The following is a 22,731-nucleotide window of genomic DNA, read 5'->3' as shown; positions in this document are numbered from 1 at the left end:
GAAAAATGAAAGGATTTGTCGGCAATCAGTGCAGACTTGGGTAGTAATAGTCACTGCACAAGGGCATGTAGAATGTCTGCTCCTCTTAAGCTGGATGCAAACCAGAGGTCAAGCTGGGAAGACCATTCCACGTGGCCTCTCCTCCTTGAATATCCAATTTGGAGGAAATGAACAGAGGCAAAGTTGACTTGGACCCTAGATGGCACTGGGGTGTCCTCTTTCATCCGTCAAAGGTGTGAGGTGGGTGTAGTTATAGCCATTTTAAAGATGAGGGGATAGAGCTCAGAAAGTTAAATGAATTGCTTATGTTTTCAAAAATACCCAAGTGGAAGCCCCAGGATGTAAGGCTGAGTCCCCAGAAGCCAAGCCCCTGACTCTCCACCTTGCTGTGTCTTATCTCCAGTAAGCTTGTGCGGCAGCTGTGAACCTCAGGAAGAGGAGAAGGGCATCTACTTGGGGGTTCTGGTCAGAGGAAGATGCTCTTGCTTCCCACCTCAGGCTCCCAGGGAGCTCCGTGGTCCAGACTAGATGGAGACCAGGGCGGCCATGCCACCCTGCCTCCCGGGGTCCTCGCCACCACCTGCCTCCTTGGTTATTTTGCTGCATTCAGGCTTCATGTGGGGAATGAAGCCTCCTCAGTCCAGAGCCTTGTCCCCGTGTGACTTCTCAAAGCAGGAGGGCTGGCCCATTTTTAAGCATTTAGTTCTGCAAATCTCCTTCAACTTATGTTACAACAGCAGAGAATTATTTCCTGTCATTGCTCGTTAATCCAGCATTTTATTTGTGGTAGAACATGTGTGAAAACATTGCTGCTGAAATTCAGCCAATACCTCCCCCCTTACACACACACACACACACACACACACACACACACACAGCTTCCTCCTTTCCCCAGGACATTGCTGCTGAAATTTTGCCAGTATTTGCCCCCTTACACACAAACAACACACACACACACACACACAGCTTCTTCCTTTCCCCAGGACATGTGGCACAGAGACTGCAGTGTAACGTCAAGGGTAAGTTCTGGGCCTCTCTGTGACCAACAGTATTCAGAGGGACCCACTTTAAGCTCTAGGGTCATGAATTTTGTCTGTTTTATTCACTGTTAAATCCCCAGCACCTAGAATATAGTAGTGCCTAATGCTAAGTGCTAAGTCGCTTCAGTCGTGTCCAACTCTGTGCGACCCCATAGATGGCAGCCCACCAGGCTCCCCCATCCCTGGGATTCTCCAGGCAAGAACACTGGAGTGGGTGCCATTTCCTTCTCCAATGCATGAAAGTGAAAAGTGAAAGTGAAGTAGCTCAGTCGTGTCTGGCTCTTAGCGACCCCATGGATTGCAGCCTAACAGACTCCTCTGTCCATGGGATTTTCCAAGCAAGAGTACTGGAGTGGGGTGCCATTGCCTTCTCCGATAGTAGTGCCTGGTATATAATAAATTTAAATAAATACTTCTGGACTGAAAGGATGGATGGATGGAAAGATGGATATATGGATGGAAGGATGGCTATATGGATGGAAGGATGGATGGGAGGGTGAGTGGTTGAATGGATGGGTGATGGATGGGTAGATAGGCTGATGTTGGAGTGGGCTGATAGCAGATGGATAGATGGATGGTGATTCCAGCACAATCAGATGTGTGCAGAGTTAATAGCTAAACTTTTTTTTTTTTTTGCATGTAATGTAAATACCTTGCATGTAATGCCCTGCGTTTAGTAATGGCTAAACTTCCAGGGAGAAGATTCTGAGACTATCATCTTTTCTACTATGGTATTGGCTGCAGCAGCATCATTTTCTTTTATTGTATATTCCACATCAGCTACAATGGACTTATGATAACTCACAAGAACAGAAACGATACAATAAAAACAAAAATAAAAAAGAATAAGGACTGAGAAACCCCAGGTAAACAGAAGGTTGAGCCCACTGTTTCCTGTTCTAAACTCCATGGAGACCAGGGAGCAATTTGCTTTTAAAAGGCAAAGTCCTTCCAGAAGTGGCTTCTCCTAAAAGCCTGTGTTTAATTTTAACAAAGTTGGAGGCTGAAAATAGAAAAACTAAAAGTAGTTGTAAGAATAAGGCCCTGGAGATCTCATAGATTACTCCCCAGCTTACAAAGACCTTTCTCAGTTAATCGTCACAGTTCTACAAGGAAAGGGCAGAAACAGTCACCTCCATTATACAGATGAGAAAACTGAGGTTCAGAAAGGCCAGAGGCCTCACAGTAGATCAGGATCAGACTCAAGACATCAGCCCGCAGCCTCTGGCTCCTGCCTCTCACCTATTCCCTGGCCCCTCACCAGGTGGCCTTGAGCAAAGGAACCTTCCATTTCCAACCCCTGGGGCAATGGAAGGGGAGGGAGACCTAGAGAGTCATCCTCACCACTCTCGAGTTGCAGGCTGCCCTGATGGCTACCCCAGCATCGGGAGCTCAGTGATGTTAGAACAGGGCTGAGTAGACTTCAGCCTTTGTTGGATAGCTTGGAAGTATCTCCCATGACCACCTTTGCGATCATGTTTGGTTAAAAGTGTTCCTCTCCGTTAGAAACTTGCAGAATGAGCAGATGTGACCACCAGCGGGGTCTACACAGGTCTGTCTCCTGGGGCAGGAGGCAAGGACATAGTTACCTCAACGTGTAAACTGCCCTCTGTTAAGCCCTGGATCTGTTTAGTGTGTCAAAGCCCAAGCCCTGACGAGCCCCACGCAGGGACAGTGGCCTCTTCTTGTAACGAAGCCGAGACACTGCCTCTGGGGGGCTGGGCCCCTTTCGTGTGACACTGGTCCCCTGGCCTGAGTCCCCTGCCTTGCGGGACTGGATTCAGCAAGGAGCCATCAGAGCACAGAAGTAAAAGGGCTACTTTCTAGGAACGCCCAGTGGCCGCCTACGCACCTCTCAAGTGACCAGAGCTCAGCTGGTCTCCTTCTTTATTAAAAATTCTGGCCAATTACATTTACACTTTAATTAATTTCCGGGAAGGAGGGGGAGAGGAGGCGCAGAGGTCAAAGGTCACATGTTAAAACCATGAATTATAATGTGCCGGCAGATGGCTCCATTCTGGGCCCCAGGTGTTTGCTATTAACAATGGACATGTCCTACTAAGGACGTTTTTGATCATTCGCTCCCGGCCCGGTGGTTTTCCTTGCCGTCTGCGGCCCATCTGGCGGCCCGCGGGGTTAAGCGTTTGGTCCTCGTGTGGTCACTTTCCATTCCTGGCATTGGCACGAGGTTGAAGCCGCCAGGGTTCTGTTCTGCCATGTGAGCCCGTGTGTTCAGGGTCACACCGGGTACCCCTGGCCCAGCAGAGTGGGGCTTGGATCCACACACCCCTCCCTAACCCCCGGAAAACCCCCTAGCAGAGTCCCGTACGTTCCAGTGGACAGCGGTGTCCTCTACTGGCAGCTTGTTGGGACCCACAGGCTCACAGCCGCCCTCACGTGTGTGTGTGAGAGTGCACGTGCGCTCCGTAAATCCTGACATCCGGCCCCAAGGAGGTTCAGGGAGATGCTCGAAAGCACCCTTGGAGCCACAGGCACGGCGGTGGCCTTCACTGTTACCTGCGCCCCGCCACCTCCTCCTAGATGCCCTCACGGCTCCCCACCATTTATGCCAGGTCACATCCGAGGCTGCCCCGAGGCCCCTGCCCTGGGGGTGACGTGGCCCCTGGAGGTCTCCTGACTGCCCTCGAGGCAGCGTGGTCACAGAGAAGAAGCACGGACCTTCAGGTCAGCAAGTTGGGGTTTCAGTCCTGGCGGTGGAACCAGAGGACTATGGCAAGGTGCCTAACGTCTCTGCACCTCAGTTTGCTCACCTGTAAAATAGGAATGATATAGTCTGACTCACCAGGCAGTCCGTGAGCCAGGATGCCCACTAAGCTCCTGGCCCACAGCAGGGCCTGGCTTAAGAGTGGTAGCTGCTTTTCATGCTTATTAACACAGACATGTGGAGTGAGATGAAGTCAGTAGCGCCTGAAACTGGGTGACCTTGAACGGCACCCCAGCCCTGCCAGGCTGCTGCTGACAAAGGCCAGTCACCTTGGGTGCAGACACCACCACCCACTCCAACAGGACATGCCTCTTGGTCGCTCCTAAATTCTTCGTGTGGTGATTGTAAGATTTTCTTCCAGGGCATAATTGTGAAAAATCTGAAGATTTTTCTCAAGGTGGCCTCAGAACTTTGGGGTTGAAACTTGGCTGAGCAAACCCGTCCCAACCAAGACCTCTTGCACCCACTGCTGTAAGTAGGCCCTGCATCCCCCCAGGAAGAAAAGACGGCATCAGCGTGAGGCTGGTGCTCCTGGAGGACCTAGGAATGCATTGAACTGGCCCTGAACTGTGAGTTACTGTTTGTTTTTGGAAAAGCTCTCCAAGCTGGTTTCGGATTTAGTGACAAAGAGTCAGGAGGTCTGTGCTGTCAGAGAATGGGTCGTGGGGAGGGTCAGGTCGGTCTGTCTGTGGTCACATTCCCCTCCCAGCTCCCTCCTAGGCCTTGGCTATGAAGGAAAAGGTTGCAGGAATTTGGGGAAATACGTTTTGGAAAAAGTTCCAGGAACTGAGAACCACTGCAACCACACAGCAGGTAACAGTCATCTAAACAGCGGCTTTGTGAGTGTTGGTGGCTCAGCTGGTTGTTTATGCTCCTAAGCCCATGTTCTGGTTCAGCTCACGACAGCCCAGCCCTTCGAGAATGAGCAGCGTCTTTGACACCACATATGTATTAAATCGAGGGATCCTGTTTAACTGCTTGATCATGCCTTTGCCTCCTGAATCATCTTTCTCTCGAGTTGACTTGTGCTTGCGGTTTTGCCATTTAAAGAGGGCTACGTTGGGGCGACAATTGTCATAAAGTCTGCATCCTGTTGGAACATGTTTCTAAGCACAAGGCACTGGCAACCTGTAACTCGAAACAGCCAAAGCGGCACCTCTAAATAAGGGAGAGATACACATTCTTTCAGGCAAATACTGGCAACTAGCATCTTTGAAATTAACCAAAGACACTCCCATTTTTGTGTGAATCTCACTAGTCCTCTCCCTCAACACCCAAGGTAGTTGTTGTTATTCCCAGTATAGATGTGAAGACTGAGACTTGGGTGTAAGACTGAGCTTTAGTTTTAACAGATGCGTGCTCAGACTTAAGTCTTCCAATTTCGATTCTCCTCCGTCTCCTCTGTGCCTTGTAAAGAAGAGCCTCCCAGGCCTGTTGCATCCGTCACTTTCACCGTCAGGAGAAAATAAAACTCCATTCCAGTTGTAGGAAGAAATCAGTGGGAAGCAGAACGTCAGCAACGTATTTCCCCAAAACAGTATCCCTTTACCATCTAATCATTTATCGGCTGTAAAAGATGTGAAGTTTTCTTTCTTCATTTCCAATCGATTTAAACAGAAATCTGGATGAATTCCCATCCCTGGTTTCCTGCGATGCTGGCTTCTCCTGTCACACGGTTGTGTCAGCTTCAAGCTGTTCTCAGCAGCTGCCCACGTTCTGCCATCCTTCTTGCTGTGGTCACCTGCCTTTCTTTCCTGCAGTCAGCATGTGGGCTGTTGTCACTCCCAGAGCTTGGAGCTGGGACCCCAGGTTCTTTGGGACCCAGCACACACTGATTAACGAGGCAAGGAAGTCGAAGAAGACGGAGAGCAGTGACCTGCAGCCCCGGTGAATCCAGCCTGATTGCTGCTGCTTGCCCGGGCTGCCTAATTGCCAAGAAGAGAAGATAATTCCCAGAGAGCTTTTGCAAGGCAGATAACGCCCTACTTCCACTGTCAGGCTTGATAAATGGTCTTAGTATGATTCACCCCCAGGAATACAGCCGTGAGACACACAATAGGCTCCTACAAGAAAAGAGTTTTCTGACTGCACATTTGTCAAAGTAAAAGTAACCCCTAATAATGTTTTACTTGGCAGCTTGGTGACGGCTGAAATATTAAGCTGTGGCTGCATTTAGGGTGGGAAGCCGTAAGTGGCATTCCTCTTTTGGAAAGTAGGTTCTGTGTATGTGTTTTCTCCAGAATCAATGCAGCTGTCTGTTTCATCAGCTTTTTCTTTCTAATCTTGCATTCAGCATGGTAAATTTACCCCCAAGTGTCCTTGGTATTTAAATATTAGGTAAAAGGCAGACGTGTCTTAACTAAGAAGGTCACATCTAAGCAGGAGCCGGTCACCCTGGCATGGTGTCTGCAAGAAATTCTCTGCCTGTGAACTGAAAGCAGCACTTTTTTTCTGGGTCCTTACGTATAATCATTTTAAAGCATTCTTGTGCCAAGGGAAAGTATCGTGCAAAAAGGCCTCTTTTCTGAATAATGCTCCAGTTTTATTGCTTTGCATCAGCCTGTCACTGCTATATGTCGATTCAATTAGCTGCTGTCCTGACGTATTTGGGATGATTTATGAAAAGTATTAAAAAGCACATTATGATGAGTTTGCCAAAAGCTCTAGAAGAAACTGAGGCTTGTCTTTTTTAAACTACCCACCATGGGCTGCACAGGATCCTCAATGTCGTGAACAACTACATGGCCTAATTCAATGTTCTTTTCATTAATAGTCTAAGGAGTAAGGCTATAAAATAAGGGAACAAAATGAGCTAAAAGAAGGCAGAACTATCATACTCTGGAGCTCAAAGCGAGTGGGAGGAATTTGCTTCAAAACAGAAACGTCTTTCTGTTCAGTCAGGATCTTCTGGCACCTTAAAGTACAACGATTAATCAGTTCAACTGCTCTAATATTTGACGATATTTGAAAATTCATTTGTGACTTGAATTTGACTTTAAGATTCTCATGAAATTTCTAGCACATGCCTGCGGTCATGTAAGGTTTCAAAATGCTGTACATCGAGCTTTTCTTAGAAAAAGCAAACCACGGGGGAAAACAGAACTACTTCTAATTTAAGTGCAAGAAAAGTGACCTGCAAGGCACCTGGTTTGTATTTCTTATCATTCACACCAATAAGTGTGGCTTTGTCCATGTATTATCTTTATAGCATTTGAATTTTAAACCTAGGTCACTTGCTCCCAATCTTTAATTTTGATCATTTGGTAAATCACCAGCACCATCAGCTGATGAATAGATACACAAATTGTGATGTAATCTTACTTCCCATGGAATACTATTCAGTCATTGAAATAAATGAAGTACTGAGAGTGCTACAGCATGGAAGGCCCTTGGAAACATGTTGAAAGAAGCCAGACATGAAAGGTCCATGTTGGAAGGTTCCATTTACACGAAATGTCCCGACCAGGCAAATCCAGAGAGAGACAGCAGAGTTGTGGTCGACAGGAACTGGAGGAGTGTGGGTGAGGAGTGTCTGCGTCATGGGCTGGCTTTTTTTGGGGTGGAGGGTGGGCACTCAGGAAAACGTTCTGGAATAAGTGGTGATGTTTGTGTAACACCGTAAATGCATAAACGCTGGGGATTGTGTATTTCTAAGTGGTGATTTTGTCATGTGGATTTTACTTCGGTTTAAAATGAAGTCACCCGGAGAGCTTGTTGAAACACAGTCATGGGGCCCCTACCCCTGAGTTCTTCCAGGGCACCAGGTCCAGGTGGGGTCTGAGCGTCTCCATTTCTGCTGGGTTGCCGGGTGATACTGAAGCTGGGACCACTTGAGGGGCTCTGATTCAGGCAGGTGTTGAGTTGAGAGAATGGTTCCTCCTCCGTATGCAAGTCCGAGCATCAGGGCCATACAGATCACTGCCCATGTCTCGGCAGTTCACTGTGGGAAATCCAGGGCTGAACTGGTATCCTCAGTGAGGAAAATGAGGTTTTTAAATAACTACACTTGGGATCAGATCTAGGCTCTGCCATCTCCCAACTTTGCTTTGCCTTTTTATTTTGCTTGTATGTTCAGTCAGGTACAACTCTTTGCAGCCCCATGGACTGTAGCCTGCCAGGCTTCTCTGTCCGTGGGATTATCCCAGCAAGAACACTGGAGTGAGAACTCTTAAATGCCTTCACCTCATTTGCAAAATAGGGATAACAAACCTATTTCATAGGGTTGTTTTAAAGTGTAAATTTAAAACAGCATAAAGAAGAAAATATTACTATGAGAAAGTACCCACCATATCATCTAGCTTAAAGCAGGTTCTCAAGTTATTCCAAATATATATACATCAATTCAATGTAATGAATATGCTTATATATTTATATAATTTATACATGTGGATAAATGTGCATAATGTGAATGCATTTCCAGCATTTTAGTTATATGGGTGAAGAGGCAGTGAGTGGGTGTGCCCAGTAGTTCCCTTGACAGAGGTCCAGCAAGGAAAGACGGGGAAGCCTGGAGCCACATTTTAATCATCACAGGATCCTCCTCAGAGCTTTGAAACAGCTGCTTCTCCTGTGAATGAGCAGATGAATGAAGGAGGAGTGAGCACGCCACGCAAAAGGCTTCATTTTGGTGTCATCAGAAGTTCAGAAGCAGGGTTGGTACCAGGGAAGCAGGGTGATGAGCTTGGCCATGCCAAGCATTTTCCTGGAGTCATTCTTTCCTGTGGCTATGTGTGTAAATCAGGATTCTATTATAGTTAGAGAGATCTAATATTTGGTATCATCAAATTCCCTTATCTCTTGACCTGAAATCATTTTACTTTTTATTGAAGCATAGTTGATTTATAATGTGTCGATTTCTGCTGAACAGCAAAATGAATCAGTTATACATTCTTAGCCTTTCCTGTTACTGGTTTATCACAAGGTGTTGAATATAGTTGTCTATGCTATACAGTAGGGCCTTGGTGTTTATCCACTCCCTCTATATACTAGTTTACATTTGTTAACCCCAAACTCCCTTTCCACGCCTCCCTCACCCCCCACCTTGGCAACCGCATGTCCGTTCTGTGTCTGTGAGTTTGTTTTGTAGATAAGGTCATTAGTGTCATATTTTAGATTCCACGTGTAAGTGGTAACATATGGCATTTGTCTTTCTTTCTGATTGACTTCACTTAGCATGATAATCTCTAGTTGCATCCATGATCATGGCATCTGGCCCCATCACTTCATGGGAAATAGATGGGGAAACAGTGGAAACAGTGGCTGACTTTATTTTTATGGGCTCCAAAATCACTGCAGATGGTGACTGCAGCCATGAAATTAAAAGACACTTACTCCTTGGAAGGAAAGTTACGACCAACCTAGATAGCATATTCAAAAGCAGAGACATTACTTTGCCAACAAAGGTCCGTCTAGTCAAGGCTATGGTTTTTCCAGTGGTCATGTATGGATGTGAGAGTTGGACTATAGAGAAGGCTGAGTGCCGAAGAATTGATGCTTTGGAACTGTGGTGTTGGAGAAGACTCTTGAGAGTCCCTTGGACTGCAAGGAGATCCAACCAGTCCATCCTAAAGGAGATCAGTCCTGGGTGTTCATTGGAAGGACTGATGCTGAAGCTGAAACTCCAGTACTTTGGCCACCTCATGAGAAGAGTTGACTCGTTGGAAAAGACTCTGATGCTGGGAGGGATTGGGGGCAGGAGGAGAAGGGGACGACAGAGGATGAGATAGCTGGATGGCATCACTGACTCGATGGACATGAGTCTGGGTGAACTCCGGGAGTTGGTGATGGACAGGGAGGCCTGGCGTGCTGCGATTCATGGGTCGCAGAGTCGGACACGACTGAGCGGCTGAACTGAACAGAACACACCGTGGTATGATGTGCCACGTCTGCTTTATCCATTCCTCTGCTGATGAACATTTAGGTTGCTTCCACATCTTGGCTATTGTGAATAGTGATGCTGTGAACATAGGAGTGCGTGTATCTTTTTGAATACAGTTTTGTTTGCATGTATGCCCAGGAGTGGGATTGCTTGATCATACGGCAACTCTAGTTTTTTTGAGAAACCTCCATACCGTTCTCCGTAGGGGCTACTCCAGTTTATGTTCCTACCAACAGTGTAGGAGGGCTCCCTTTTCTCCACACCTTGTCCAGTGTTTGTTAGTTGTAGATTTTGGGATGGTGGCTGTTCTGACTGGAGTGAGGTGGTACTTCATTGTAGTTTTGATTTGCATGAAACCATTTTAGATGACTGAATTCTGTGTCTTTCCGGGGCGCATTGGGTTAGATATAGTTTTAGGTACTTTCTTCTTCCTTGCCACACGCTGGTCAACCAAGAGGATTCCAGCGTAAGAAGGCAGTTGACGGGCAGGCCCTTGTTGGTCAGTCAAAACTAGTTTGGTTTAAAAAAAAAGGTGGGGAGGAATACTAGTTTGAAATTGTTATGAAAAGTACCTTAAGCAGTTATCAATGCCTGGTCCATGCAGGGCAATGCTCCTCTCCCCCTTTCATGATGTTCCATGGTCGTCTTTTGCCATCTACCTGACCTCAGAGGGCCTAGGAGTCTTCTCTGGGGAGGGGGTCGCTCCTCTGGGTATGTGTCACTGAGAGAAGAACCTGCTGCTGTCTGCTGAACAAAGTCCTCTAGGACTGTCACACCTGCCCATACCCCTTTGCACTGGCTCCTCCCTCTGCCTAGAACATTCTTCCTCCTGGTGTGTCCAGCTTCTTCCCTCACATCCCAAATGCCTGCCTTCCTGTGCGGTCTTCCCCTGATCATCTTCCCCTAAGAGGTCAAGACCTCCTATATCCTTGCCCCCTGACCTGTCCTATTTTCTCCTTCATGTTCATTCCTTTCTAACACATAATTTACTCCCTTATCTTCTGTATTATCTGCCTGACCCACCAGATGCAAGCTCCACCATGGCCAAGATTCGGGTGTGTGTTTTATTCACTCCGGTCTCTCCAGGACCTGGTACAATGCTTGGCACTCAGGTGTTGAATAAATACTTGCATAATAATTGAATGATGAGTGACAGGTTACTCTCTGCTCTTATTCCTCCAAAGCCTGACTTTCTCTAAATGCCCCCCAATAAGGCTCAGGAATATTCTATCAGAGAGAAATAGTCACTGTTCCCCATGATGAGAAATCATGAAAGGATGAAGGCAGGTGCAGAATGCTCCCTGGTCACGTCGCCATTTGTCATCCAATGAGAGGTCTTAGAGGATGCAAGTGGCCTTTTTCCATTCTCCCCTAGAGGGGAAATGTTGACCAGTCCCCACGGAGAGGACAGGAAAGTATGGGGAAGGGTTGCAGCCTTCCTAAGGGGTCTTGCAGCCCTGGGGTCCCTCGGAGTGAGTCAGGAAGGTCCAGATCGGAGGGAAAGATGCCCCACTCACTGTGCTCGGGGCAGGAGCTGTGAGCCGGCAGCTGGTGGAGGTTTTCCTTGTCCGGACTTTGAAGTCAGGTGTCGCGACGGTGAAATTGGGCTGTGTGGTGTAAGACCCAGCTCTGTGCTGGGAGTGATGGAACAAAGGACCGGTGTCGGTGACCTCCTCCACACCTGGTGGCCGTGCTGTTCTGTTGTTAAAACAGGGACCTCTCTGTGACAGCCTAGAGGGGTGGGATGGGGTGGGCGGAGGGAGTTCAAAAGCGAGCAGATGGGTGGGTACCTACAGCCGATTCATGCTGATGTGTGGCAGAAACCAATGCAACGTTGTAAAGCAATCATCCTCCAGTTAAAAATAAAGTTAAAAAACAAGCAGATGGAGGCACCTCGAGGAATTAGTGCCTGGACGCTCTTCCTCAGAGCAAGGTTGGGAAGCTGTGAATTGGATGGATGTTATCCATGACACTAAACAAGAAAAAACTTTTAAGAGCATCTGGGCTTTGTCCTTCAACAGAATAGGAGAAAGGAAAAAAAAAAAAAAAAAAAAAACTAAGAACAAGAAACGTCCTGTTACACAGATAACTCGAGTCTTATCTGACCATACCCAGCACAGACACGCAGTCATTTTTTGCTACTAGTGATCTGTTCTCCTCTCCCAGATGCTCTGAATTTAAATGCTGAACTTACACTGATCTCACTCATCTTGTTTCTGTTCCTTTTTTAATGTCAACCCCCGCTAAAAAAAAAAAAAATCAAAATGTATTTGTTTTGAAAGACAGTGAGATCGGAGTGCTTGTCGGAGCTGTGCCTGGAGCTGGTCTCAGCCCTGCACACGTCTTGCTGCCTTGGGAACTGGGTGGTTGATAACCCCTCCTTCACTGGGCTTCTCTCAGCTGCTGTGAATCTTGGTGTAAACCCTTCCCGAGGCTCACAGTCGATCCAAGTGCCTCTCCTAACTCCCTGTTACCGTTTTCTAGAAATCAGTTTCCTCCCAGAATGAACTGGCGAGCTCTCATCACAACACCTGGTTAGGCATTGTTGGCGTGAGAGTGAGATTTAGCCTCCAGGATCAGGCCTGAGATGGGGCATTCTGGGAAAAGCTCACACAGGAGAAGGTTCGATCTCTTCTACTGCAAAGGACTGTTTTCTATCCCCTGTGCAATACATCGTATTTTCCACACAAAGCCCTTCTCAATGGACAGAATTACACACTTTCTTATGGTTCGTCATCTGAAGCTATTCAGCATCACTTTGATACCAGGAATAATCAGTCTGTCTGCCCAGGAAAGTTAGAGAGTTCAAAAGGAACTTTGTTACAGCACTCCAGATAAGTCTTGGTTTATTGCTGGTGTATCCGAGAGCAAGACTTTGCATGTATTAATTTGCCTGTAGATTAGAATTATACTTCAGAGTTAATAACTGAGATTGATCGAAAACACTTGGGGAAACAGCAGGGTTACCCATTTGGCCCTGGAACTCATCACGGTCTTGAAATATTTCCAGATTCAGTCATTGAATGGTGGCTAGTCTGTCATCCTCAGGGAGACAGAGCAGCACGCGTTGGTTTGGCCAGTTGACTGGGATCCAATCATAATGTCATCCTCTAAACGTCAGCATGGGGGAGGATGCTTGGGCTTGCTGGTGGGCAGGCTCTGCTGGCTCACTAAGTAATAAAACCTGGGTTTCTGGTGGGCTTAGCCTTTATAATTGCTGCCTAAGACATGGGGAAATGCGTTCGTAAGAGAGTCAGATGTTGTGTATGTGTTAGGGAACACTAGCAGGTGTAGCAAGAAGCCCCGGCTTCCAGTGGCTCACCGTCCTGGGCGAGGCTCCCTTCCATGTGCTGCTGTGGGGCTCTGCGCTGTGCAGTGAGTTGGGAGCAGGTGACGTTCTGCCTCATTCCCTGCTAGGATGCTGGAATGCTCTGAACTCAGCTGGCCACAGGGAAGAGAAAGGAATCGCCACTTAATTGCATGCCATTTCACCCCCTGCTAATTCCGTCACCAAGAATTGTCACACAGCCCGTCCAGGTGTGAGGGGGCTGGCACACCCCTTGCGGCCAGGGAAGGGAGAGATTGAGCTTTGTGGGGACATCAGCCAACTTGGCCACATCCTTTGCAGGCCTGGTTTTTAGAGACAAGAGCAGGACCCACACTTCTGACCTCCTCTGTTCTTTTAAGGCTGTGCCTGAGGAGACAGCAATTTGCCCTTCATGGGTCCAAACCAGTATCAGCTGTGCTCTGACCACTGTCCCCCTGTGGAAATGATGTCCGTGAAGCCAGGGAGCTGATAAGCTCAGTCATTTGTACCTTCCCCCTGCCTCAGGGTAGCAATTGCCTTTATTACTATTTTTAATTGAAGTATAGTTGATTTACAATGTGTTAGTTTCTAGTGTACAGCAAAGTAATTCAGTTATATATACTTTTTGATTCTTTTCATTATAGGTTATTAAAAAGATACATATTAATATATCATTCCCTGTGCTATATATTAGGTCTTGTTGGTTTTGTGGTTCATTCGCATCCAACTCTTTGAGACCCCATGGGCTATAGCACGCCAGGCTTCCCTGTCCATCACCAGCTTGCAGAGCTTGCTCAAACTCATGTCCATCAAGTTGGTGATGCCATCCAGCCATCTCATCCCCTGTCGTCCTCTTCTTCTTCTGCCTTCAATCTTTCCCAGCATCAGGGTCTTTTTCCAGTGAATCAGATCTTTATATCAAGTGGCCAAAGTATTGGAGCTTCAGCATCAGTTCATCCAATGAATATTCAGGGTTGATTTCCTTTAGGTTTGATGGTTTGATCTCCTTGCAGCCCAAGGGAGTCTCAAGAATCTTCTCCTTGTTGGTTATCTGTTTCATATATAGTAGTTTGTTATCTGCTAACCCCAACCCCCTAATCTATCCCTCTCTCCCTTCTGCTTTGGTAACCATAAGTTTGTTTTCTATGTCTGAGAGTCTGTTTCTGTAAATAAGTTTATTTTTATTATTTTTTATATTCCACATATAAGTGATATCAGATGATTTGTCTTTCTCTGACTTCTCTTAATATGGTAATCTCTACATCCATCCATGTTGGTGCAGATGGCATTGTTCATCCTTTTTATGGCTGAGTAATATTCCCTTGTACATATATGCCCCACACCTTCTTCATCCATTCATCTATTGATGAACATTTAGGTTGTTCCCACATGTTGGCTATTGTAAATAGTGCCGCTATAAACATAGGGTGCATGTGTCCTTTTTAAATTAGTCTTCATCTTTTCTGGATATATGTCCAGGTGTGGGATTGCAGAATCATACGGTGACTCTATTTTTAGTGTTTTTAAGGACCCTGCATGCTGTTCTCCCTAGTAGCTGCACCAATTTACATCCCCACCAACAGTGTAGGAGGGCTCCCTCTTCTCCACACCCTCTCCAGCCTTTATGATGTGTAGACTTTCTGATGATGGCCATTCCGAGCAATGAAGTTAAAAAACTTCCTCACATAGTTATATTACAAGCTACCGGTCCTGAGTCTTCACTCTCCATCATATCATTTCACACAGAACTATTAATGATGTCTGCAATGAGACACTGTCTAGAGTTGTCGATTTGAAAACCATCCAAGGATCATTTCTTGGGGGATAAAGCACCTGTGGCTTAGACGGTAAAGAATCTGCCTGCAATGCAGGAGACCCAGGTTCCATCTCTGGGTCAGGAAGATCCCCTGGAGAAGGGAACGGCAAACCACTCCAGTATTCTCTCCCGGAGAATTCTGTGGACAGAGAGGAGCCTGGCAGGCTACAGTTCCTGGGATCACAAAGAGTCAAGATATGACTGAGCCGGTAGCACTCCCTCATTCAGTGGTGCTGGAACGGTGCAGGATTGGACTGCAGGGTTTAGCTGAAGGTGCCTCATTTTAGAGCATTCAAGCTTTTGTTCACTGAGAGAGTGACCACCCGCCCAGAGGATGCCCGTGGGTACCACACACACTGGCACAAGAAGGGTGATGCACAGCCCATTCTGTTCCCTGACGACTGACATCCTGCCTCCTTCCTGCAGGTTCCCGTTCCCCATGATGTTCAGCAGCTGCAGCAGGAAGGACCTGGAGGCCAGCCTGCAGAAGGGCATGGGCATGTGTCTGTTCAACCTGCCGGAAGTGAAGCAGTCCTTCGGGGGCCAGAAGTGCGGGAATGGATACGTTGAAGAAGGAGAGGAGTGTGACTGTGGGGAACCGGAGGTAAGAGAAACGTTTACAGGACATTTGTCTCGCGTTTACGGCTGGGCCAACCAGCAAGAATTTGAAGGAATTGTGCAGCAGAACGAATAGTGCTGGAGAATCAGGATGGGAAAATCCTAGGGCCACCTTGAGCAAGCTTCATAAGCCAGGATGGCCTTCTTGAATGCTAAGTATTGCGTGAATTAAGTTGTATCACTGGTTTAAAGAGATAAAGAAATCTTCTCTGTTGAAGGACACAGCAGTCTCGGGAAGATGAGGACAAGAACAATGAAAAAGCATTTAGCTTTGAATTTGACAGAGAAGAAAGCCTTGGAATGCTGGCTTAAAATGGCTAGTAAGCCCCAAGTCTTTCTCTCTGCAAGGTGTGCAGCCCGAGGGGAATTTGAATAAGCAGCGTTCATGTTTAACCAAGAGCGGCCTCCCGAGTTGAAATTCTGCCCTTGTCTCCGCAGCCTCCTCTGTATGTGTGACCTGAGGCTCCCAGTCTCCTGCCTCTCAGCTTGTCAGCTTTCAGAAGCAATAAGCGAGAGCAGAGAACATTTTTAATCCAGCAAAAGGTTTATTTCACCCTGCTTTCCAGCCACTGTCAGGACATTTTCGTGCTTTCATAGGGCCCAGGGTAAAGTTAATCAACATCAAAATTGTAGCAGCTGTTTTTTTTTTTTTAGTCTCTGAATAATCTTGGGAAGGAGAGAGAAAGGGCACAGCAAGACTGCCTGGTAAAACAAGAGCCCCCTCAAAGTTTGGAGAAGGTTGTGTTTAGAATAAATCAAAGTCACCCATTTGCATAGCAGGCTGTCTACACGTGTGAGTCCCTCTCTGGGAGCTTATGTGAGCTGCAGTGGTAGACAAGTTCAAAGTGGGTATTAGCTAAATTCACAAATGGGCCTGGTGAGGGCTTAGGAAGAGCGCATCTTGGAGGGCTGCTCTCAAAGGGGGATTCTAGGATGGAAGGAGACTTGTGCTGAGATTCTGAGACTTCCCTTGCTTCGCTGTGTTCATCAGACAAACAGCTGGTTGTGGACTCCTCATCGTATCCCACCCTCTCCAATCCTCTGAGCTTTTCCATGGCAGCAGGAATAATCTTGGACTCCATCTGACCTTTCCTGTAAGAATATTGAGAGTGAATATAAGTGCTCGGGGATGGGGGTTGAAGAGGCAGGTTGATCAAGTGTTTCTGTGCCCTTGCTAAATTCAGGATTCGCCCAGGGTCACGGCGCTGTCCATGAGGCTGTTTAATTTTGCTCACAGCACACAAAGCTTGGTTACTATGCAGGAACAAAATCCTAATTATGGCCTTACAGAAACTCTTTTTGATGAGTGGAGGAAAACTTGAAACCATCATGGGATAGGTTATACAAAGGGGAAATTGTTCAAAGATTTTTTTTCTAATTGCTTAAAGGAAAAAAAACAGTTAGGTTAAATTACTCCTGTTTCTCAGGAGAGGTCAGGTTGACTTGAAATGCTTTATCTTTTGTTTGAGCTCCTGGTAATTGTTTATTAATTTAAATAAATTTGGCAGCTCTCCCTGAAGCCATGAACTCTCAGGTTTGGGATGACTCTATTACCAGAGTCATTTATTCCATAGACCAGCATGGCCACCAGCATCCCTGCCTCCCTCCACATCAGCAGGGCGAACGTCGCCACGGTTACCATTTCCACCACATCACTGTTGTCATTTCCACCACTGCCTCATCTTCATCTCCACTGCCGTCACCAGCATCGCATCAGCAAATCCTTGAGTGCCTGAAATTTGCCATGGATATTGTGACCTTCGCTTTTACCCCCATCAAGGAGTCATTCAGCTTTGACAGGGGGGTTACTGTCTCTCCAGGCAACTTACTCCCTTGCAGGACAGATTTTTATGAACTCAACTCCTTGCTTAGGCAGAGCTATACTCTCCCTGCATGTTATTCTATGTGGAGGGCCCTCATTTAATAAGTCCTTGATATCTGAAGAGAACTCTCAATCTCTTCATCCAGAGTTCTTTCTCCCAAGAAATCTTTGAAAGTCATGGGCAAGCTTTTTGCCTCAATTTTTAGTTTTCTAATTTTTAATTTTTTTTTTATTTGTTGACTTTTTAAGGTTTACGGTCACGCTGCGCTCTGATGGTATGAAAGCCCGTTTCCAGGTTCCAAACTGACCAATACTTTAGTGAACCTGGGTTCTTTATTCCCCCACTCAGCGCTCAAGCACAGTAAATAACCATCATGCCTTTGTTTCCTGTCAGCCTATGCATCCCCTGGACCATAACGCACTCTGGTGTCACCACCTCAGTGAGTAAATGGGTCAGAACCACTGCCCCAGCTCACGACGGGACCCAGCTTCTGCTCCCAGAAATAATGGCCACTCTTTTCAAGAAGATGCATTGTTGTCTCAGCCCAGTTCATGGTGACTGGGAACCTCTGTCTACTACCTACAACCCAAGAATGACAATCAGGGCATTTGCTGAAAATCCTCTCACGGCTTCATTACTCTTCAGTCGTTGGAGGCTGAGTGTTTGTCGACTCTGTTGAACTTCTCTATTGAACACTAAAATAATAGCTGCACCAACAGATGAAGCATTTGTCTCTTCTGATAAACAGAGTTCTGCAGAAGAAATAGATTCTGGGTAGTTAAAAGGCAAGTGAGTGCTGAAGCCTTGAGTCCGGGACATTAGATTTATATCCACCATAAGGGTTTCCTGACAACTCGCTCATTCTTCCAAGCTAATAGGGTTGAAAAAGCAGCCTTATCTCCTTGTTTAAAGTCAATTGCATGCCAGTAGCTTGCAAATATCTTTTAAACTTAGTTATCTTGCTCACATTATCAATGCCTTTTGAAGTCAAAACCATGCTATTTGGCTTCGTTTCCATTTGAACTTCTGTGTATATTATTTAGCAGTTTCGTCGGGGGGATTGGGACCTGGTTCTTAAAGGGTCTTACAAACCAGTTTTAGGATGGCTGATTTACCTTAGAAGTGCACGGGAGCCTGTACTCTGTCATTGGCTCTCGTGTCATCAGAAGAGCCATTTAGACCATACGTACAGGACAGCATCATCATACCTGCCGTGGCACTGATCAGCAGTACCACTGATGGACCCCGCTTATAAAAACACAACAAGTTCCTGAATGTTTTAGGCTTGTAAATCCATGAGTTGGAATTCCTTACTCTCCTGAAAGTTACAGTATTGGCTTCTGGTTGGCAGTTTTCTCCTACTGTATATATTACACACTCTGGATGTTTATGAAGTCCTTGAGCAAATTTAAAATTGAATAACCTGGGGTGTATGTGTAATAGGAGCGAGCAGTCACTGGGAACATCATTCATAGAGTTTTACACGGGATACAGTTGACATATCCTGGTTGAGCCATAAATCTTCTGGATTATCAATGTTTTATTCACTGCATTTATGATACTGATGATAAATTCATTCATGGAGATGGTTTGGGGAGTAAACTGTTACACTATGAAAATAGTATGTGATGGGCCTGTAGCCAATAGTATATAAATTCTTCAGCACAAACCATATAGAAGAGAAAATAAAGGGACATTGATCAACTCAATTCTGAAGACTCTGTTGAGCTCCCCTTTCTAATGGCAATTCAATTTCTTCTAAAATGTGTCAACTCCAAGTTACCAGAATGTCCTAAAGCCCACGATGTCATAAATACATTGAATAGATATGTGCAGGCCTTCAGTTGAGAGCTAAGCAAAACTATAGCCTCTTGTTTCTTTATGTGACAAAAACTTGAGTACCTGTGAAATGCAGCATAACATAGGAGTTCACTTCCTCTCTCGCATTTATTTCAGACAAGACCATCCATCTACTATTTGACCTGTTTAAATCCCTTGCAAATCTATGGGCACAGCCCACAGACCTCCTTTCGGTCTCTTGCTCATTCTGAGGCGCTTTTCTGACCTGAGGAGTGTCTTGGTGGATGAGACACCCTCCCTGTGCTGACTGAGAGTCCAGCTGCAGCTTCAGGTTGGACTGCTGTGGTTCACATACAACTAGTTTGACTTCATTTCCTGCCACTGTGCTCTCAGTTAAACTCTGGATCGGTCTTTGAGGAGTTAAGTTTGTATGCATCTATGGAGACTTTTAAACCCATTCAAAGGGCTCCAGTGATCCCGATACAGGTCACTGCATTGAGGCCTGCGGTCCTCGAAGACATACACACGGCCCCACCCGCTGCCGATGCGAATGGCCCCCGGAGCCAGCCAGCCTTCTGTCCCAGTCCCTCACCCCACGTTTCACAGTGCTACTGACTTTTCCCAGGGACACGCACTCCCAGGCAGTTCATAAACACTTACCAGAAGCTCTGCTTTCTTCCAAAGGAAGATAATCCTCCGTCAGGCTGGTTTTCAGCTCAAGAGCGGGGCCCTCGGGTTCTTTCTTCCCTTTCCAGTCACTGAAGGTGCAACCTTTGCTTTTGGTGATTGGTGGCCCCCCGGTGACCCTGTCAAACCTCTTCCATCTCCAGGAATGTCAGAATCTCTGCTGCAATGCCACCACCTGTGCCCTGAAGCCAGACGCTGTCTGTGCGCACGGACTGTGCTGTGAAAACTGCCAGGTGAGTCCTCCTGCTCCCAAGGTCACCCATGGGTTCTACAGGTTCAACACCAACGCAGGGCGAGCTACAGGGCAGGGTGATTTCCCAGCGCTCGCTGCTGGGGAAACTGTGGTCCTCATCACGCAAGCTGGTACTCTCTACCTCCTATTTTTATTATCTTCTAATCTTTGTGTGAAATGCACATTTTAATGCTAAGTCATCTGTAGTAAATAATTTATGAGCTGGAAAGGAACTGGACCAAAAAACTCAGGCTCCCCATTAACTGTTCTGGTCATGCTGTTGAAGAAAGTCTTTGAGAACCAGTTCCCCCTCTCACAGGGAGGACTCACATCAGGTCCCTCTGCTCCATCCCAAGAATGTCTGCCTGCTGGCTGAGGCACTGGGCGGGTTGTTCTCCACAACCTCAGCATCTTGCTCTTGACGACCCCCGACAGAATGTGCTGGCTGACCCAGCCCAGCCAAGTTGGCAGTTTTAGACTCTGCCACCCTGACTGCATTCGTGTTGGCAGTTCTATCGTTTGTCTCACTGTTCAGAGCTGAGATCTGGCAGAGTCGAAGTCTGAGCTTTTGATTCAGATGTTCCAAGGGTAGAGTTTTATTTCCTTTTAATTAAGCAATTGATCTTGACCTTCTGCTTGCAGGAAACTCCCTCTTAGCCACCCAGGCAGAGCGCAGTGTTTCCAAAGTGCATTGTGACAGTTCACATTCAGCTTAAAGTATCCTTCACCCCTTTCCTGTGATTAGCTTATGGGGATGTTAAAGAAGCTGGCACGCCTGGCTTGCAGCTGCTGGTGGTGGAAGTCCCTGGAGAGGGGGCTTTGAGGTGGGGCTGGTCACTGGCTCTATAACCTCAGACAAGCCACCCTGAGCCATACGCTCCTCAACATCAAAAAGATGAGGCATCGTTTGCATGGTTCCTTAACATCCTGTGTGGCTCCTTTGGTTTACTACTTCTTTCCCTGCCCCTGTAAAGTCCTACAGACAGGTTTCCAGCTCTGTGATTTGATTGAAAGTAAAATTAATGTTGCAAGTATGCCCTTGGGATGATCTTTGTCATCTTGCCCACAAAAGTGAATGCCTTAAATGCAAACGTCATCTTAAAACAAGTGATGGCGTTGGTGACCAGAGATCTTGCTCTTAAGAATCGACGGGTCCATCAGGTAGCACCCCACTCCTCCAAGGCCCAGGGGCCAGCAACCAGCTTGTCTGCTCACCAGGAAAACTTGATGTTGCAGGAAGTTAAAAAGAGCTGCATCTTAGTTGCCCCCACCACCCCACAGTGGAAAGGTGAATCCCAGAGTGAGACTGTTTACTTAACGAGCTCTCCCTTCAGTAAATGGAACTTCCTTTGAAGTCCGCACCCGTCTACATGAGGCTACACGGGGTAGCCCTGCTCCCATCTACCCAGAGTGTGACTAGGACCACTCTTCCCCATTTCCTGCAGTTATGTGCTTATAAACTACCCTCTCCTTGCAGCTGAAGCCAGCGGGAACTGCGTGTAGGGACCCCAGCAACGCCTGCGACCTCCCGGAGTTCTGCACGGGGGCCAGTCCTCACTGCCCAGCCAACGTGTACCTGCACGACGGGCACCCATGCCAGGGGGTGGATGGCTACTGCTACAATGGCATCTGCCAGACCCATGAGCAGCAGTGCGTCACCCTCTGGGGACCAGGTACGTGGCCCCCACCAACCTGGGGGCTGAGGCTGCGAAGCCCGCCCTCTGTTTCCGTGAGCATCCCTCCCGGAGCGTGCTGTCGAGAACCTTCCTTCTGTTGGGCTGAAGTGACGGGCTTTGTGGTGTGACCGGGGCCTGCTGGGCACAGGGCACACAAAAGTGGGTGCTGTCTAGAGCCCGCCCCAAGGCACAACAGAATGGTCTGGCCAGAGACGTATGAGCACCTCCATGTGCCCGTGGGGACACAGGGCTGAATCAGCCAGGACCACTGCCCTCAGACGGCTTAACAGGGATCCGGGCAGACAGGCGGCAGAACATCCCCACCCACAACCCTGATTGTGTGCCAAGTCCTTCCTGGCGCTTGAATGACAGCCCTAGCCACGGGCAGAGGGTGCCGGAGAGGACGTCGGTGCAGCCAGGGGGCGAGGGGCAGTTGGGGGGGGCTGCCTCGGGAAGGCCAGAGCTGAGCTGATGTGTGCGTCTGTGATGGGGAACAATGTTCAGAGGGAGGGCCCAGCGTGGGAGGCCTGGACGCCAGAGGAAGAGCTCGGAGACAGGTGTTCAAGGGCCTTGAATGCCTTTTTGTTCTGAAAGCAGAGGGACAGAGGCATGTGTCCCAGAAAAAAAGCACCCAGGTGGGAAGGTGGCCAGGAAGCGGCCTTTGTGTGGTCGGGTCCCTGAGAGATGGTTCATCACTTCCTGCCCATGGGCCGCTGGACCTGGGCTCAGCCTGGTTTGCGTAAACCTCTCAGGACAGGACACCTGAGGTGGAGACAATGACCGCAGCTTTACGGAAGGCAGAAGCTCAAACTCAGAGGCCGGAAGTCATTTCCCAAGGTGGCGAGGCTGGGATTGTGACCAAGTCCAGCCGAGTTCCCGCGCTAGGCTGTCACCCCAAAGAGCCAGGCCTCAAACCCAAGTTCCACAGAAGCTCTAACATTAAACAGATGCTCAGAAGTGAAAGGGGGAAGGCCCCGTCCCCTCTGTGTCTCTGTCCTCTGTTGCCCCATCTTCCGGGGCCAGAGACCCAGGGCCTAGGGCAGGGCAGCCCAGAGCAGGGGCTCGTCACCCCGGGGTTGGCCCCTTGTTCCTGCATCCAGGATTCTGACAGTGAATCCCACAACGGGTA

At 47.6% G+C, this 22,731-nt stretch overlaps 1 protein-coding gene across 4 annotated transcripts in view; it reads left to right on the top strand.

Annotated features, from left to right (window-relative positions):
• Positions 1–22,731, top strand: part of ADAM12 (ADAM metallopeptidase domain 12) — a 392,390-nt gene that overhangs the window by 311,941 nt on the left and 57,718 nt on the right. For all 4 annotated transcript variants that reach the window (XM_044935396.2, XM_044935395.2, XM_025273894.3 and 1 more), the window contains 3 exons: positions 15,193–15,370; positions 19,838–19,927; positions 21,404–21,599. In XM_044935396.2, coding sequence (XP_044791331.2) covers positions 15,193–15,370; positions 19,838–19,927; positions 21,404–21,599 — 464 coding nt within the window. The remainder of the gene's footprint in view (positions 1–15,192; positions 15,371–19,837; positions 19,928–21,403; positions 21,600–22,731) is intronic.

The sequence above is a fragment of the Bubalus bubalis genome, chromosome 23 (genome assembly GCF_019923935.1).
Source record: "Bubalus bubalis isolate 160015118507 breed Murrah chromosome 23, NDDB_SH_1, whole genome shotgun sequence".
NCBI lineage: Eukaryota > Metazoa > Chordata > Mammalia > Artiodactyla > Bovidae > Bubalus > Bubalus bubalis.
This window is presented reverse-complemented; position numbering and strand designations above follow the sequence as displayed.